The sequence below is a fragment of the Lepidochelys olivacea genome (assembly GCF_965140295.1).
Source record: "Lepidochelys olivacea isolate rLepOli2 genome assembly, chromosome: 10".
NCBI lineage: Eukaryota > Metazoa > Chordata > Testudines > Cheloniidae > Lepidochelys > Lepidochelys olivacea.
In genome coordinates this window covers 18,975,071-18,994,573 of record NC_140420.1, presented here as the reverse complement: position 1 = coordinate 18,994,573, position 19,503 = coordinate 18,975,071, and the positions used below count along the sequence as shown (strand labels likewise).

The window sequence follows — 19,503 nt, the reverse complement described above, 5'->3', positions numbered from 1 at the left end:
AGCCTTGATATCTCTGGTATATCAGAAGCAGGATAACTGTGATTGATGGACTGATTCTCATACCTCTGCTCTCACTGAGTACAAACAGAATGTAAACAATAAAGTCCAGACCATCAGGATAGATTATAGCTATCTCTCCATTTGCTGGATCAGAAAGAAGTCCCTGAGTCAATTTAAACTCAGACTATTTATCTAGAACTCCTTTCTTTGTCAGTTGGTCCCTGGAAGATCAGTTGGAACCGTTATATGCAAGCCTCTTCAGGTGGTGGGAGTTCTGTGAAGGTGTTACAACCCGAGTGAATTTATGTAATCACCCCTTATTGTTCTTAGTTCCTGGAGGCCCCTGGCCACACTCCCCCATGGAATTACATACAATTCCTGCCCTACAATGATACATAAAGAGATAGATATAAAGGGTAACAAGAAAACATTCTACAAATACATTAGAAGCAAGAGGAAGACCAAGGACAGGGTAAGGCCCGTTAGTCAATGGGTAGTGGGGGGGGAATAACAGAAAATGTGGAAATGGCAGAAGTGCTAAATGACTTTATTTCTTCAGTTTTCACCAAAAAGTTTAGTAGCAATTGGACATCTAACTTAATGAATGCCAGTGAAAATGAGGTAGGATCAGAGGCTAAAATAGGGAAAAGAACAAGTACAAATTATTTAGACAAGTTAAATGTTTTCAAGTCACCAGGCCCAGATGAAATACATCCTAGAATACTCAAGGAGCTGACTGAGGAGATATCTGAGCCTTTAGCGATTTTCTTCAAAAAGTCATGGAAGATGGCTGAGAATCCAGAGGACTGGAAAAGGGTAAATATAGTGCCAATCTATAAAAAGGGGAATAAAGACAACTCAGGGAATTACAGACCAGTCAGTTTAACTTCAGTACCTGGAAAGGTAATGAAGCAAATAATTAAGCAATCAATTTGCAGACATCTAGAAGATAATAAGGTGATAAGTAATGGTCAGCATGGATTTGTCAAGAATAAATCATGTCAAACCAACCTAATAGCTTTCTTTGACAGGGTAACAAGCCTTGTGGATGGGGGAAAGCTGTAGATGTGATATATCTTGACATTAGTAAGGCCTTTAATACTGTCTCACATGACCTTTATGTAAACAACCTAGATGGAGCTACTAAAAGGTGGGTGCATAACTGGTTGGAAAACTGTTCCCAGAGAGTAGTTATGGGTGGTTCACAGTCAAGCTGGAAGCGCATTTCAAGTGGGGTCCTGCAGGGATCAGGTCTGGTTCTGTTCAATATCTTCATCAGTGATTTAGATAATGGCATAGAGAGTACACTTATAAAGTTTACGGACGATACCAAGCTGGGAGGGGTTGCAAGTGCTTTTGGAGGATAGGTTTAAAATTCGAAATGATCTGGACAAACTGGAGAAATGGTCTGAAGTAAATAGAATGAAATTCAATAAGGACAAATGTAAAATACTTCATTTAGGAAGGAACAATCAGTGGCATATATACAAAATGGGAAATGACTGCCTGGGAAGGAGTACTGTGGAAAGGGATCTGGGGGTCATAGTGGATCACAAGTGAAACGAGTCAACAGTGTAACGCTGTTGCAAAAAAAGCAAACATCATTCTGGGATGTATTAGCAGGAGTGTTGTAAGCAAGACACAAGAAGTAATTCTTCCCCTCTACTCCATGCTGATTAGGCCTCAACTGGAGTATTGTGTCCAGTTCTGGGTGCCACATTTCCGGAAAGATGTGGACAAATTGGAGAAAGTCTAGAAGAGAACAACAAAAATGATTAGAGGTCTAGAAAACTGGACCTATGAGGGAAGATTGAAAAAAGTGGGGGGTTAATCTGGAGAAGAAAAGACTGAGAGGGGATATGATAACAGATTTAAAGTACATAAAAGGTTGTTGCAAGGAGGAGAAAAAAAAATGTTCTCTTTAACCTGTGAGGATAGGACAAGAAGCAGTGGGCTTAAATTGCAGCAAGGGAGGTTTAGATTGGACATTGGGAGGACTGTCAGGGTAGTTAAGCATAGATTAGACTGTCAGGGTAGTTAAGCACTCGAATAAATTGCCTAGGGAGGTTGTGGAATTTCGATCATTGGAGGCCTTTAAGTATAGGTTAGACAAACACCTGTCAGGGTGGTCTAGATAATACTTAGTCCTGCCTTGAATGCCGGGGACTGGACTAGAAGATCTCTCGAGGCCCCTTCTAGTCCTACAATTCTATGATAAACTTAATTCAGTAGGATCTCCCAAAGATATTGTAGGAAATTGCCACATCTGTCATAGGGATGACCTAGGTAATTATGGGCTTGGCAGTCTGATATTGATCAGATAATGGAGATCCTGATATGGGACTCAATTAATAAACAAAATTAAAGTGGAGGGTAATATAATTAATACCAATCAGCATGGGTTTATGGAAAATAAATCCTGTCAAATTAACGTGATATTTTTGATGATATTACAAGTTTGGTTCAAAGAGGTAATAGTATTGAGGTAACATTCTTAGAGTTCTGTAAGGCATTTGACTTGGTATCACATGACATGTTGATTAAAAAACTAGAAAGATATAAATTTGACATGGCACACATTAAGTGGATTAAAAGCTGTCTAACTGATAGGTCTCAAAATGTAATTGTAAATTGGGAACCATCATCGGATGTTTCTAGTGGGGTCCCACCGGGATCAGTTTTAGGCCTGCACTATTTAACATTTTTATTAGCGACCTGGAAGAAAACATGCAATCATCATTGATAAAGTTTGCAGATTACACAAAGTTGAGAGAATTGTAACTAATGAAGAGGACAGGTCGCTGATACAGAGTGATCTGGATCACTTGGTAAACTGGGCACAAGCAAACAATATGTGTCATAATATGGCAAAATGTATATGTATACATCTAAGAACAAAGAATGTTGCCATACTTACATGATGGGAGACTCTATTCTGGGAAGCAGGGACTCTGAAAAAGATTTGGGGGTCAGCCAAAAAAAATTTGGATAATCAGCTGAATATAAGCTCCCAGTGCAATGCTATGGCCAAAAGAGCTAATGCAACTCTTGGATGCATAAACATGGAAATCTTCAGCAGGAGTAGAGAGCTTATTTTACCTCTGTGTTTGGCACTGTTGTGACCTCTGCTGGAATACTGTGTCCATTCTGATGCGCATTCTGATTTATCAGGATGTTGATAAATTTGAGAGGGTTTAGACAAGAGCCACAAGAAAATATTAAAGGACTAAAAACATATCTTATAGTGATAGAGTGAAAGAGCTCAATCTATTTAACTTAACAAATAGAAGGTTAAAGGGTGACTTGATAACTGTTCCCCAGGTAACTACCTGTAGACTGTCTAGCAGAGAAAGGTATAACACGACCCACTGGCTGGAAGTTGAAGGTAGCCTAATTGAGACTGGAAATAAGACGTAAATTTTAATAGGGAGAGTGTTCCAATGGTTAATTAGTGTGCCAAGGGTCATGATGGATTCTCCATCACTGACCATTTTTAAAACAAGATTGGATGTTTTTTCTAAGAGATCTATCTGCTCTAGGAAATATTTTGGGAAAGTCTATGACAGCATGCATCCGATGAAGTGAGCTGTAGCTCACGAAAACTTATGCTCAAATAAATTTTAGTCTCTAAGGTGCCACAAGTACTCCTTTTCTTTTTGCGGATACAGACGAACACGGCTGCTACTCTGAAATCTATGACCTGTGTTATACAGGTCAAGTTAGATTATCACAATGATCCCTTCTGGCCTTAGAGTCTGTGAAATGAATAGATCCTTGTTCCATGTGTAGTCCTGTGAAATCAATAGCACTACTCCCAGAGTAAGGTGTGAGGAAGAATGGCAGAATCTGACTCTCAATGAAGAAAATGAAGTTTTGAGCCAAAAACAGAGGTGCCTGAAATAAAGGGATGCTTTTTGACTACAACACACTGTGTAGTCTTACACTGATTTTTCAAAAGTGCCCAACGTTGGAACTTCTGTTCCCATTGAACTTGATGGTAAAACTCAGCTGATTTCAGTGGGAGCAGTTAGGCCAGTGCTGAGTGCATTTGAAAAGCCTGCCCTAAAAGCACAAAGAAACCACTCACAGAGCAAGGAACTGCTCATTGTGTGCAAAGGAGGCAAGATCTAGCCCTTAGATAGTTGCCTATAATAATTATTCTGGCTTACTTAGTAACTACAGCTTCTTTCTATTTCTGTGTGAATGAGATGTAATTATATCTATTTCAAGCACTTGAAGTGGGAAACTTCCTTCCACATCTTCTGCATCTTTGTATTGTGGTGGGGAGGAGCAGACTCCAACCAAGAAGAACTGCTGAATTTTTAACTATATCTGCAGCTTTGCTTCCTTCTTTCTACCCCTACTCCACACCACAATTCAGAGATTAACTTCATCGGTTTTGACTATATCATATTTTCTTACATCTTCCCTAGCTTGCAAAAGTAAGTAAGGCCAGGAATTAAAGCTGTGGGGGGGGGGGGGGGGACAGACAGAAAAAACTTCTATAAATGTGTTTTAAAAAAAAAACAGTTGTGAAAAGAATCTGTACTCAGAATTATAAAACCAAAAATCACAGATTTCCATGTATTGGAAAAAAGAGGACTTTCATTCCAATTAATTTTTGAAAGTATTTTGTCATTTTGCCACAAAAAATATGTGCAAAGCAAACATGTAGAGCTTGAACTAGAAAAAACTAGAACATTTTTCCCCAAGAGATTTTTGTTTTAGTCATGGGTCAGCAATGAAAAAACTGTTTGTTTCTCTCTCTATGTTGGTAGGTAATATTCCTGTGTGCACAACAGCTGCTTTCTATTGGAGTAGATAATGCCTGTAATATGTATGTATCAAAGGTATTTCTGTGCTTCTAATCACGATAGTGTCTGTGTACCTTATATACTTTAATAAGTCAAGCCTCAGAACTACCCGGTTTGAAGTAGGAAAGGGGTATGGACAGGCAGGAAAATAGACATAGAGAGGTTAATGCAAAAATTTCCAAACTTGATTTCTGAAACATAGACGCCAAAATCCATACCCAGGCCCCTCAGTAAAAGTGGCTTGATATTCATAAAAAGAAAAGGAGTACTTGTGGCACCTTAGAGACTAACCAATTTATTTGAGCCGATGAAGTGAGCTGTAGCTCACGAAAGCTTATGCTCAAATAAATTGGTTAGTCTCTAAGGTGCCACAAGTACTCCTTTTCTTTTTGCGAATACAGACTAACACGGCTGTTACTCTGAAACTTGATATTCATAGGTGCTGAGCATTCGCAGTTCACCAGTAACTTCAGCTGGAGCTGTGAGTGCTCAGCAACTCTAAAAACCAGGCTGCTTTTATTTCGAGGCAGACTTTAGACACCCAACCTTCAAAATATTCAAATAAGTGACTTGCCCAAGTCACAGAAGAAGTCTGTGGTAGAGCCAAGAATAAAACCCAGATCCCCTAGCTCCCAGTAACGTGTTGGCCAAAAGACCATCTTCCCTCAAGGTGCAAACATTGCAGATCAGTCCAATCGATGTGCTATTCCTCTTTGTTAACAGTAATTTCCCCAGGACAATAAAGTAGATTGTTAGCAGTAGGCAGGTGCCTAACATATTCATCCTAACAAGGGTAGTATTCAGAAGACCTGTGGGGCAGTCAGGGAACCCATACCAATGTTGTTACAAATATTCCTTTAATCATTAATGAAACCCTACACCAAGATGTCAGGAATTTAGTACTCCTGAATGTAATCTAAGAAGCCATTTGGTCTTATTGTTGTAACCTATATTCTCTTTTCACCCTCCCACTCCTTTTGTTTTTCTTATGTCTGTTTGTTATATCACAGCTTTATGTAGATTGTAAGCTCTGTAACTCAGGGAAAGGTTCTTCTGTATGTTCTGCAAAGTACAACTAAACTCTGGGCCACTGCAAGTAGTGGTCGTGGTAACAAGGGATAATCATTCTTCTAGTGCTTCTGAAAAGGCCCTGGCATGACCAGTGGCTTTATGCTTAATAATTCCAACCATTCCTCCTCAACAGTTAGCTTAAAACTTCCAATTATCTTCAGACCAATCTGAAAATATCAGTTCCAGTGAGAGACAAGATGGGTGAGATAATATCTCTTATTGGACTAACTTCTGTTAGTGAGAGAGACAAGCTTTCTTTACACAAAACCATGTCACTTGAAAGCTTGTCTCTCTCACCAACAGAAGATGGGTCCAATAAAAGTTATTACCTCACCCACCTTGTCTCTCTAATGGACCAACATGGCTTCAGCAACACTGCATAGTTTCAGTCACAGACAAGTGGATACCATTTAAACAGAAGTGCCCTAAGGCATTGGATAATGTATGATATTGATTTGTCACACTAGTCCCCTTCACTAGTTTAGAGGTAATAGGTGTGAGGCTCTTACTAGTTTCTGGATACTGTTGGCCCTGGCCCAGCTTGCATGCTTCCTTACTGCTATGAAAAGGATCAGTATGTAGACCACTGTCACTTGGTTGAAGCCATTATTCAGATTAAGGTCATGATTCCCAGTTCAGCCAAAGAGAGCAAGATGCAAACCCAAGGAAGGTGACTTGCCTTTGTGCCCCTGACCCCGAGGCTGTGAAAATCTAATCTACCTCTGCCATTAATGGCTCCCAGGGGCTGTTACAGCAGCCAAAGATCAGGCAGGCCTCGCCCTTTCTTTTCTGGCTACTTCCCCTGCACCACCAGCTGGTGGAAGGGGTAGCCAGGTGCCACAATAGCAGCTCTAAGCCATTGAAGATACCTTCTACCCAGGGGGAAGCCTCTGGGGTCCAGTTATAAATGGGAGTTAGAGCAGCTTTGTGCTGCCAGAGTGGTGCAATGTGTCCTAACCAGGTATTAAATCTTTCTTAATACAAAGTTGGCCAAGTGAGGCAGTCTGATATAATTTTCATCCATGTTTTCTGCCATTATGTCCAAAGCTGGCAATCTCTTTTGTGAGTTCCGAATCAGCCAGATACTTACACACATGTATAACTTTAACCATGTGTGTAGTCCCAGTGAAAGTCAGTAGAAACTACACATGTGCTTAAATACCTGGATGAATTACGGCCACATACCCTAGCCCCCACGTCTTGTGAAATAACATTTTCCTTTGTCCCTTATCAAAATGTTCTGCAGTGCACTCTTGTTTCTGGTCAGGTTTACAGAGCTAACTGAACCTTTGACCCCCTTCTGGTTTCTCAGATCCAGGGATGAATTCGAAAGAATAGGACTGCTCCTGCTCCTACTGATAACTCTGGCAAAACTCACATTGACTTCACTGGGAGAAGAATTAGACCAAATAGTTTTAGCAACCATTGCCAGAGACATTAGCAAGAGCTAATGCTAGAGGCATCGCATGGTGCTAGCCGCATTACTGCTAGAGAGCACTAGGCAATGCTGTAGTGATTATGACCAGAGGCATCTGAAAATACACCACTAAAGGCACGCTCCTCTATGTGCTGCCTAGGACTTTACCTGCTCTATTTAGCCACAATACTTTTAAAAATATAGGAACCTATGAGATGCTGTGCACTTTCAGCTCCCTTAAAGTGTGGAAGGTAATAATGAGGAGATGGTGCTCACCACCATTGCAAGGTCAGACTCAGAGGACGTGGCTCACAGGAAAGGGAATTAAAAGTTCTGTAATATTTGTGCTGCTAGAGCAAGCATAAGCTTGAATTGGTTGAGCACATAGATCTAAATGTCAAATATCTAGAATATTTTCCAAATTGAAGGTGGGATGTCAAAACTTGAGAAGAGTGATATTTATTTTAAAAAACAAACAAAATGTGTAGGTTAATTCTTACAAAATATTTGATCAGAACCAGAACCAAAATGCCACTAACTTATTCAAGAGATGGAGAAAATGTCAACAGATTTGAGGCTGTTCATTATCGTGAGAACTAAAAATTAGACCGGGAATTACAGACAGTAATCTAAAAAGCAACAACAGCTGAAAACTTTGTGTGGCAGGTCTGGTTTCAGATACGTTTTGAAAAGCACAATTGAAAAGTGAAACATAGATTGGTGGGAAGTTTGTTAAGAAAACAATAGAGGAGTATTGACCAGTGTGGGGTGTTAATTTGTTTGATTTGATTTTATCCTCCAAGCAAATTAAAGTCCAAGCACCTCTAAACTTTGTTATACTTTTGTACATCATCCTTGCATGCCAGCGTTTGCCTAGAAACTCACTCTAAGATGTCAGTCATTGAAACTATTTCATGTGGAAGCATTGCTAAGTAAATTCACTAAATGCCTATTCATCCCAGTAAGATGGAGAACCACTGAAGCAGCAAATGTGAAAATCTGCACAGCTTACTATACAGAAAGCAGTTTTCTGAGGATGCCAAATTGAGACACAGAGTCTGACCCTGGGAGGCATTAAAGCTCACATGAGTGAACATGGAAGGAGGGTCTCAGGCTCCTACAATCTAGCCATTTAGGTTGGTTGATAGACAGATACTCCAATTGGTCTAGACTCAATCAATAGTTAACTTGGTCTTTATTCATCCATTCGGTAATGAACTGTTACCTATGATGATGTGAGAGTTTGTAAATATAAGGTACTTAGATGCTTTACTAGTTCGATAAAGTCCCCAAGTTATTACTACGGATTGCATAATTTTAAAGCATTTTATAGAGGGAACTTGTTTAACTTGGTTTGATATGGCTTATAAAAGTGGAATGTTTCCAAGATGCTGTACCATCTACAACTGTTTTATCTCTGACTTGACCTGTATCAGTTGCATTATAGACCATTGCCAAAAAGGGTCACGTATCTCTTATTTTTAATGTTATGTTTTTGAATGTGAGTCAGTAGCTGAAGATCTATCTATTCATTAGAATTTTCTCAGTTTTCCTAAATATGTTGAAGTAGATAAATAAAGGAGGAAATGTGTTTGCACCTTTGTTGAAGTAATAGTGAACCATCGGAGCAGACTCAAATACATAAATTCTTGTACATTTAGGCTCAAAATTTGAAAACTACTTAGGATTTGGATGCCAAATAACCGATAAACAGAAATTAGCCATCCAAATTCCTTTGTTCCCATTAATTTTATTGGGAATTTGGCATCCAAATTCTAGGTAGTTTCAAATTTTCACATTAAGTCAAGTTAAATAAGTTCCCTGTATAAAAAGCTTTAAAATTGGCATTGAAAATCTCAGTCCTAATCTTTTTATTTATGGGAGAATACTGTGCAAGTGCAGAATTAATGTCTCCCCACAGATTTTACTTTTTCCCCCACACAAAAATTGATCAATGCACCCCTTGCAGACAGTGGCCGGGGGCGGAGAGGGTTACGTCTGGTTCAGGAGTCAGGAGCAGCTGTGGGAGATGTAAATCACCACCTTCGGGGTGGGGCTGGGCTCTCTCTGTCCCTCTCACTCATTATCGCAGTGTGTCTGGAACCAGGGAGAGGCGAGGCTGGGGACGCCCCTGCTGGTGGCTTTTACTGTGTGCTGGGCTCCAGCTGCTAATCTCAGCTGAAGTGGGGGAAGTTCCCTGCCCCCACACAAAGAGGCCAGGGCTGGGTCAGACCCACCCCCAGGAACCTCCTCCAGCTCCAGGAAGCTCTGCAACCCCCACATTTCCTGCCCCCATCGCTCCCCATCTGCAGTGAGAGGAGTCACTGCATGGGGAGCTGTCCCCTGTCTGCCCAACCTCCATGAATCTGACCACCCCACACCCAGAACTCCCCTGCTGAGCCCCACTCCCTGCTGAGCCCCCTGCACTTGAACCCCCACCCCACTGATCCCCCACCTCCTGCACCTGGATCCCCACTCCACTGAGCCCCAACCAGTTGCACCCAGACACCAAGCCTACCAAACCTCACTCCCACAGCACCCGGTCTTCCCTGCTGAGCCCCCTGCACCCAGATCCCCTTGCCAAGCCCCATACCCCCACACTCAGACCACCCCCACTGAGCTCCAACCACCTTCACCTGGATCCCTCCCCCAGAGTCCCATTCTTCCTGCACCTGGACCCCCCCCCCAAAAGCCCCTGTGCATCCAGATACCCGCCCCCCACCCTCCCCGGATCCCACACTAAGCTATCCACACCCAGATTGCCCCACACAGAACCCTCTCACCCTACAGCTGGATCCCCACACACTAAGCCCATCCACACTTGGATCCTGCTAAGCAAAGCCTGCTTGCCTCACACCTGGATCGGGGGTGGGGTGGGGCTGGACATGCATGCAAGACTCTGTGGGGCCTTGGTGAAGGGATGGCATGGGGCGGGGGCGGGAAGAGGTGGGGTGGGGGCTTAGCGGAAGGGATGAAATGTGGGCGGGTTTCAGGGCTGAGCAACCCCTGGGGAAAATTAGGCATGGGCACCTGTGTACAGATCTGATCTGATTGTGTGTGTTCAGAACTTGATCTACTGACTTGGTGACAAAAATCATTGTTACCAACCATGTTTTACTCCTGTGAGTATCACTGAGCTATGATTGTGTGAGTGTGATTGTGATTGTGCTGTGAGTGTGAGCCCAATTCTGTTCCTCTTTATGTGCATCAGCAAAACTGCTTGCTAAATTGACTCTCAGATCCCACATTAAATTTTCAAGACTTGCAGTTTAAAAAAAACAGCATTTTTGGCTCATAAACTGAGCACATTTGAAATAGAAATCACTGAAAAATAATAAGCATGCCTTTCTTTCTATCCAGTAGAACCAGTCTGTAAAGTTCAGCAAAACCAACAAAACACTTTCAGCAACAATGTCCTTTGTAGAGGAAAGGTCTGCATTAAAAATAGTGTTACCATAATAATATCTTAAAACTATGCCTTGAAGAGTCCAAAGGGTCTCAAAATAAGAAACAATAAACATAAATAACTCCGTAGAAGACAGATTTCTCTATCTGATTTGCACATTTTTTGTTGTTTCTTTCACAGGACAAATGATCAGCTAGTAGCGTTCCTGTCCAGGTATCGCGGTATGAACTTCTTGAAGTCGCATGGGAGGGACAATGCAAGGTAACATGACTTTTCTTAAGTTTGTTTTGGCAGTGACAAAAAAGTTAGACAGCATGGTTACTCCCAGTATGTCTGGATGAAGGAGTCCTGAGTTCAGGAGACTCGCACCATGAAAATGAAACCGTGTCTTGGGAATAGTTGTCTCTCACTCTTGCATGGCTGCTCCTGCATGTTATCTACAGAAGAGCTTTAGTGTAGAGAAAGGCTTAGAATAGATTGATGCTTACTCCACACTCCTAGGTAGAGGTGGGTTGCTGAATCAGAAGGTGGGGAGCTGAACACAAGAGATTTTCTTTTGCTCTCAGTTTTCTCAAACAGCCTAAGCAGTTTTACAAGTGCAAATGAGCATTTTCCAACTCATTTCTGTGTGCAGCAAAAATTCTGTGTTGTGGTGTTCTATCTGTGTTGGTCCCACGATATTAGAGAGACAGGGTGGGTGACATTAAGAGCTCTGTGGAAGCTCAAAAACTTGTGTTTCTTACCAACTGCAGTTAGTCCAATAAAAGACCCTCATCCACCTTATTTCTGTAGCAAAAATTGGTAGAAGTAGTGTAGAAGTCACACACCATGTGGAATTCCATGGCAGGGTCCTATCAAAATCAAGCCTTAATCTTAGAGTAAGACTTTAAGAAACAATAATAAAACTTTGCATTTATGAGATGTCTTTTCCTCAAAGGTCTCAAAATACTGTGTAAAGATGGATATTATTATTTCCATGTCATAGATTATTGAATCCCTTCAATTCCTTATGTGTATAATTACCCCCATCTGTATGTTGTATCTTAATTTAGACCCCAATCTTGCAACTGGTTCCATTAGCACAGACCCCAGAGACTGTGTGAAGATTCATTAACTTCAGTCTTGTAGATTTGCTTGCAGGTTTAAGCAAGCTAAATCTCCAGGTCTGGGTCTTCCTCTGTGTCCTGTAAGATGCCTGCCACATCTTTGGTTATGGTACAGAAAATAAATAATAAGAGAGCAAGCAATACATCCAGGGTCACAGAGCCAGCCAGTGGGCGAGTCAGGAATATAAACCAATCCCTTGACTGCCAACTTGCTATTGCTGTAGACTGACAGCCTCCCTTTTGTCCTTATTTAGATGAATTCTTCACAGCATTATCATTCTAGTAGTGTTGTGTATGCAGGGATTGTATTGCATTTGGTACCAAAATATATTTGAGAGGGAGTTATATAAAAACAAGTCAAAAATATAAATAGCTTTCAGATCATATTCTCGGGTTTGGAAATACAGCTCTTCAGTGTGATTGACAGGCTTGGCTCTAGCTGGCAGTACAGTTAAATTGGAAAAGCAATGGAAAAGGTTAGGGAGATGCATTCCGTCGCTTTAGCTTTTCTTCTATTCTGGTGCACCTGATTATCTCCAAACATTGCAGCTAGCTAACTAAAATAACTAATGAATTATGACATTCATGCATAAAGCTGGGATTAAGATGCCAACCTCAGCTGGGACTAGAACAATTTAGATCATTTAAATGCACTAATTTGTTATTAATTTAATAATAAAATGTGCTAATATGCCACTCGTCCTCTCAGAAGAATAATATCCCATTTTATTAGTTCAGCTGTTTCTTTTGAATGTGTAAATATGTAAATGCCTATTTGACTCCTGACATGGTGGTATTAATGTTGCAGTTCATCGCTAGACATGGAAGGTCTTTGACTGCGCAATCTCACCTGCACAGAGGAAATAAGTATAGGCAATGCTTGAGGTCCTTTTGCCTTCTGATGGAACAGCTGAAAACAACATATAACAGGAGCAGGTGTAGCATTGGCACCTGGACATTTGCATTATGAGCTTCAGGCTGACTCAGATGTAGCATCAAAACAAAACATAATCTCAGAAAATGAAAATTATTTCCCCGCTCTATTCGGCTGGGCACTGGGCAAATGCACAGTGAGAGGAATCCTCCCGCATCAGACATCAGTGTGGAGGACTGGAAGATCTTTGCAGCTGCAAAACACTGGCCCTTGTTTGGCTCTGTCCATACCATCGCCTGCATGCTGAGATCATGCATCCCCCAAACAGCCCTCATTCTGGCCCCACTCCTTGGGTACCAGAATCCCACTAGTTGCATTACAGTGAAACCTCTATGGGTGTGGGAAAGATTTGCCCCTATGGTATGTGAATTATGACAGTCTTTGGGCCTGATTCTTTGTTGTCTTGTACCTTGTGTTGTCATTGTAGCCCATATAGGGGGTGATATGACCATGAGGTTAGTGGGATTCAAAAAGAGAATTAGACTTTACATGAATAACAAGGATAGGCAGAGTTATAATAGTAAATATTTAAAACAATAAAAAAGAGCTTTGGAAAGGCTATAAACCTTCCAGCTTCAGGGGGTAAGTCAAACTCATAATTATTGGGGGTTGGAAGAAACTTCCCTTTGTGACCTTATCCCATAACTAGCTACTGCAGGGTTTTTTCCTCTGAAGCAGCTGATGTTGGCCATTGTACGAGCCAGGATACTGCACTGAATGGGCCACTGGTCTGATCTACAGTGGCAATTCCTATGGTCCTAGGTGTTTTCGTCAAAATATGAAGAACCATTCATACAAGAGTGCAGTATTTAAAACACAATTAGAGCAAAGTATAATCCCTAAGACTACCTTTTTGAATTCATGGGTGAATAACTGCTTCTAAACAATAAGTTTTTCAACTGCCTAAATCTTCTTTGTAAACAACTACCTACACTCTGAATTTAAAGTTACCATAGTCTGGTTTGTACAATGGAGAGGAGGGAGAGAGAGATTAAAAAATACATCTTAAAACTGAAATGCTTATACCTCTCAATTGCAACGTAGTTTGTATTCAAGCCATGTAGACAATCAGTACATGTTTTACTGCCAAATATGGATAGAAACCAGGCTTCCTTTTATAGAATGAAGTTTTCTTTTAGTTATGCCAAAGTCATTAAAAAGTACATCACTCTGATTTTCCTTTAGTGACTTCAGAAAAGAAATGAAGGTGGAAATGTCTCCTTAACTCAGCAGGGGAAGCATTATTTTCTTAGAGAACTGGATGTATGAAATGAAATTACATACATTGGCTAGAGTTGTTACATCGCACTTAGTGGGCAACACTTACCTTTTCTTCTCTTTTCAGCATCTTATACTATTAAAAGCAGAAGAATAACTCCCATAGTTCTATAAGCTATTACAACTTGGCTCACCCAGAAGATATTTTTGACAGGAGCGGCACCTGGCTGGTGTATTATAAAATACAAAGACAGTCAAATGTGACATCTTCACTGACAGTCAGGAAAAGACATTTTTTTAGAAACCCTGCCACAATAGTCATTTGGGGAACAGTGTAAACATGCTGTGATTGTTGGATGCTGTTAAATCTTAAGGGAATTGGAAGCTCACAGGCAGAATGGAAAGAGTTCAGAAAAGTTCCATTAATTTTTTTCTGTATTGTTTTATCGTTTTCTTTTTGTTTTGGATGTTTCCCCTCCCTCTTGTGTCACATAACCCCATCTATGGTCTTGAGTTCTAGAAAACAGACAGACATCCACTCTAGAGCCGCTTAGTAGACATATCTTTATGGTTTTCAGCATCCAGCAGTAGGAGCCAATCTTATTCTCACTGGCAACCTTAACGAACTATGGTTCATCCATGTAATACCCGGCACTACTCAGTACTGTACATAAAGTGCAATTTACTGTGCCTGATGCCAAAATGTTTTTAACCACTTAGCTGCCAGAAGCCTGTACATTCTTAATAGTTCTGAGGTACGAAAGTATTTGTTCAATGGCTTACTTAGCTAAAATTTCACACTGCACACATTTCAGTACTGTATCATCCTGAAATACCTTGACGAGAAAGGTCTATTCATTGCCAGAAACATAGTCCAGTATTTGTGGACACAGTATATCAGCTGAAGTAGTAACACTCTTCTTGGTATGCAAAGCAAGTGCATTTACAATTTTTATACCTTACAGCTAACTTTCAGATACTCCCCATTGCTTCATAATCATTGCTAGAGGTGACATAAAAACTGCTTGTACTTGGCAATTTGCCTTCTCCTAGCTTTTTCATTTTACTCTGTTTAGAAGATGGTGATCAGAAGAGCCCAGTACTAAGGAAAACAAAATAGGCTGAAAGTGTGGGAAAAAATAAAGTAAGATCAGCTCAGATGGCCTCATAGGAAAATAGCCTGGGATTGTTTTTAGCAATGTGTTGAATGAATTTGGCTTGTGAGTACAGGAACAGTATCAGTCACCAGCCCAGATAGGTGACGTGATTTTAAGTCCTCCTAGAAAATATTTTGTTGTGCACAGAGAAGAAGGGAAAAGAAGAATTATTGGTTGAGAGAAAGCAAAAAGATTACATGAAATCTTTTGTGCCTACTACTTAACAACTAGCTGCTGATTTCATTTTTAATTGTATAAACAAATAATATTTTGTGTTTCCATAGTGTCTTTTCACTCAGCAACCTGAAAGCACTGTATAAAATAACTGAGTCCAGCAAATATCATTATCCCCATTTTACCCACAGGTAAACCAAGAGCTTGGTGCATGGTGAGTTTGTGTGTGACAAGCTAGAGTGTGAATCTACATCAAAGAGCATAGTAGAACTTCTAGTGCACTATAGCCATAAGTGCTGACTCTGCGGTGCACCCACGGGAAAAAAACAGTAGGTGTACCACTGGGCAGCTCCACGGATCAGTGCCTTCCCCCACCCCCAGTACCTCCCGCCGCACCTCCCACCCACCAAAGGCCCCACCAATCAGCTCTTCCCCCTCCCTCCCAGCGCCTCCCACCCGCTGATCCACGGCATGCAGGAGGAGGGGGAAGAGCGGGGCCAGGAAGAGGCAGGGCAGGGGTGAGGGTTTGGAGGAACGGGTGGAGTGGGGGTGGGGCCTGGGGCAGAGTGGAGGTTGAACACCCCCCAGCAATTAGGTAAGTCGGTGCCTATGAAAAAAGCAGGGTCCACACAGCAAGTTAGTTCGTGGTGATCTGATGCTATGGATTCAGACCCTGGCTTGCCGTGTACTAAATCCCCGTGTAGACAAGCCCTACATCACAGGAAGGTTAATAGCCTGATTTTGGAGCTCTGGGTGCTCAACACCTCTGAAAATCAGTGAAGAAGTGACTTGCCCAGAGTCTCACATTGAGTCATTTGGAGAGCTGTGAATGTCACCCACATGTCCTTATTCCCTTTCCTCTGTTCCAGTCATTTGCTGTGCAGATACCAAGATGATGAGCACAATATAAATACCTAGATAAACATGAAAAATAGTCTGGCGCTGGGTGGATGTATGAATACTATCTACACAACACTTTTTTCTTCAAATTTTCTATCAGAGCGACCACCAGTTGTGCTCCATCAGTGAAGCTAGTGTAGACGGGGCTATCTATGTTGCATAGCTAGATGACACGGTGCCTAAAACTGCCCTCTCTGTAATCTAACGCTCCCAACTTGGCTACTGCTCGTGGCGCTGCACTGCTGAGAAAGGTTGTAGGGTGGGGGAGAACACTAATATAGAGAAGGCCATGTAGTGGCGATTAGGTACATAACAACCATTCGTATTTGATGTTATTTGACCTGTCTCTGTGGTAAAGTCACAGTGCACTACATACGCTTCATTAATAGCTGATTTTGTCCTTTCAGTGTTGTTTATTTTGGGGGACAGAATGCTAAACATTCACATTGTGTGCTTTTTAAGATTGAGAGCGAGTTCTTACATTTTTATTCTTGTAACCTTTGCTGTTGTGTTTTTGAAAACATCTCATTAGTGAAGAATGGTGGAGAAAAGGCCACAAGACAAGAAAGACTTGGAATGTTCCTCTAAGGCCATGTATACAGAAGGGAATTTTAAGAATCCATGCTACTACTAGTCCAGCTGCATCGGTGCAAGCTCTGGTAGAAGCCATTGTACAAAAAAAGTTCTGGCAGTTCCCAGTGTTTAAAAACATGCCTCTGAGGATTCTTTTCTTTGAGTGAGGGAAGGCTCTGTTCCCTTACCTGCAACCCTAAAATGTTGAGGAGCTGTGAGAACTTCCAAGAACTTCTTGCCTTTGAAAGTTTAATTGCAAGAAAATGGAAAATAAGATCTTTCAAAAATAGTGCAAGCTAAATCATTAGAAAAGGTGGAGAAGGAGGAGACTTTAGAAGACTTTCTCCTAGCCAATATTTAAGGATGGGATGTGAGAGCAGAATTAAGGTTATATATATATATATATATATATATATTGGGTGAATATATTGGGCAAATTCTAAGTGTATAAAAGAGGCAGGAAAAAGAAAGTAAGACTTTTACTGTACAGTTGGACAAATTCAAATAAAACCGTACAGATCCCTTATAAGGAATGGACTAAAGGTGTGTCTTGGTGAACCCTCGATAACATTCATTACAGGGTATTCTAAGCTCTGTGGATATTTTATTACAGTAAAGATGTCATTAATTGAGATGGGTCATGTGGATCATATTATTTTCTCGAGTAGGGAATATGTTTGGTACTTTGAAGAAACAAATCAAAAACTGTGCATTACCTTGCAGTTTTTGCCTTTAATTAATGAAAATGAGCTAAACCTTAGGTGTCCTGACTTTTGTAGCACTGGACCAAATGTCTGCCCAAAACCTGTTTGCTCAATAAACATGAAACCATTTGGCATGAACCATGGCATAAACCATGGCAAACGTGGTTAGAAAATACTCCCAAAAATCTGTTAGTTTTCTTTTCTTTTAATTATCAGTGCCAACCTGTTTAATTTGAAAAGTGCTTCATACTTGGATGCCATGCATTATTATGATTGATGTCAGGACATAATTAATATTTAATCTCTAATCATTAAAGCAGATTTCATTTTCTCTCGTGTTGTTTTAAACGTGCATATTTATCATTGTTTGATTTTTCCCTTTACTTAATCCAATTATAGCAGCTGTGTCAAAATGATAATTAACATCACAGTTGGTATTACCCTCTTTGTCAAGTTTGAGTAGAATGTTTTCAGGAGGAGGCTATCTTTGCTTTTTTATTTTGTTTGGTTCTAAGTTTTCTTCAAACTTGTATTTAAAGTCTCATCAAAATTAGCGGGTAAAGCAAAATTAGGTTTTTCTAAATGTCTATTAATTGCAGAAATAATTAATTTCCTGTCAGTGCACCCCCCACCCAAAAGAGGTGTCAAGGAGACATATTGATATTTTGAAAAAAACTTTCTCACTGGAGAAACTTTTAACTGTATCTCATTTAAAACATAAATCCATGAGCCTTTCACATATTTTCCATAAATATTTTTATGTTTCTTAATTCCCTAACTCTGCCCTGACAGCATCAAACACTATATATTGTTCCCTTACTTCTCTAAGATTCTATTTTTCTGAACTATTACCCAATCACTTTTCTCTTATACAATTTATCTAACTTATTATCCGTTATTATCCATTTCTAATTTATTCCTTTGAGAAATCAGAGCTGTAGTATAATAACATTGGGTGGTGTGCAGGGCTGGATATTTCCAATAGGCACAGTAGGTGCGGGGGAAATCTGTGTGTGTTGGGCACTGGGCAGTTGTGGTGATGGAGCTGTGCCGCGGGGTGCCTAAAAGTAAAAGTGGCAGGATCCGTGTGGCAGTTTGGAGTGCTAAGCCGCGTTTACAGCACCCATTTGGCAGATTCTGTGTTTGTTAGGGCCCTGTGTAATCGATATGCAGATTTTAAAGTGCTTTGGGGCTTTTTTTCACTCTTACAGAGTATCCCAAGAATTGGATCTCAAAGAGTATTTTCAACATGTTTCTCATGCATAAAACACTGGTTGCTCACCTACATGAAATGTTCTTCTGGGAAAAAATTCCCAGCACATGAAAAATCAATAGGAATTGCGGCAACAGGTGTTTATTGCTACATCCCTAGTTATCAGGCTCCTTTTGTGTATGCGTGATCAGTATTCTTAAAATTGAAGGGTGAAATCCTGGCCCCACTGAAAACAATGTCAAAGTTCCAATTGACTTCAGTGAAGCCAAGACTTCATCCTAAAAGTTATTCATGGCATGGACTATGTAGATGGGGGTCTAGCACATTGAGGAAGCTACTGGAAAACAAATAATAAATAATAATAATTTTAAAAAGAGATTTTTTTTCCTATGTTGGTATTTGTCTTCCAAGTGTTATTACAATTCACAATTCTACCAGTTTTTGTTTGTTCGCTTATTTTTAGTTTTGAGTTTGCATATGAAATATCCCCAATCTCACTGTCAAAAATTCATGGGAGAGATAAATTCTATACCAGCTATATAATTTTGTTTGATGTTTGTGCTATTGTCATTAAAGCACAAGGGACTGAGATGGCTAGGATTGTACTGTGTTTGTAATATCTCCTTCAGACCACAGGAATTAAAGCAAGATAAGAAATAATTTCATTTTGCCCTTGCAAGGACTGTCATCAAGATGTTTCAGTTTTAACACAGTGTAAAATGGGTTACATTTTGATGTTTTTCCCCCATCTTTTTTTATCTGTACTCAGAGTTTTTTCATGTTCTTTTGAAACAGCAGGGTATTCTGAATTCTGTA

At 40.5% G+C, this 19,503-nt stretch overlaps 1 protein-coding gene across 1 annotated transcript in view; it reads left to right on the top strand.

Moving 5' to 3' along the window:
- The window catches only part of XYLT1 (xylosyltransferase 1), a 309,577-nt gene that overhangs the window by 243,961 nt on the left and 46,113 nt on the right, over positions 1-19,503 (top strand). Inside the window, exon 6 of the mRNA XM_084642091.1 lies at positions 10,889-10,969. Within this exon, the coding sequence (XP_084498217.1) occupies positions 10,889-10,969 (81 nt within the window). The remainder of the gene's footprint in view (positions 1-10,888; positions 10,970-19,503) is intronic.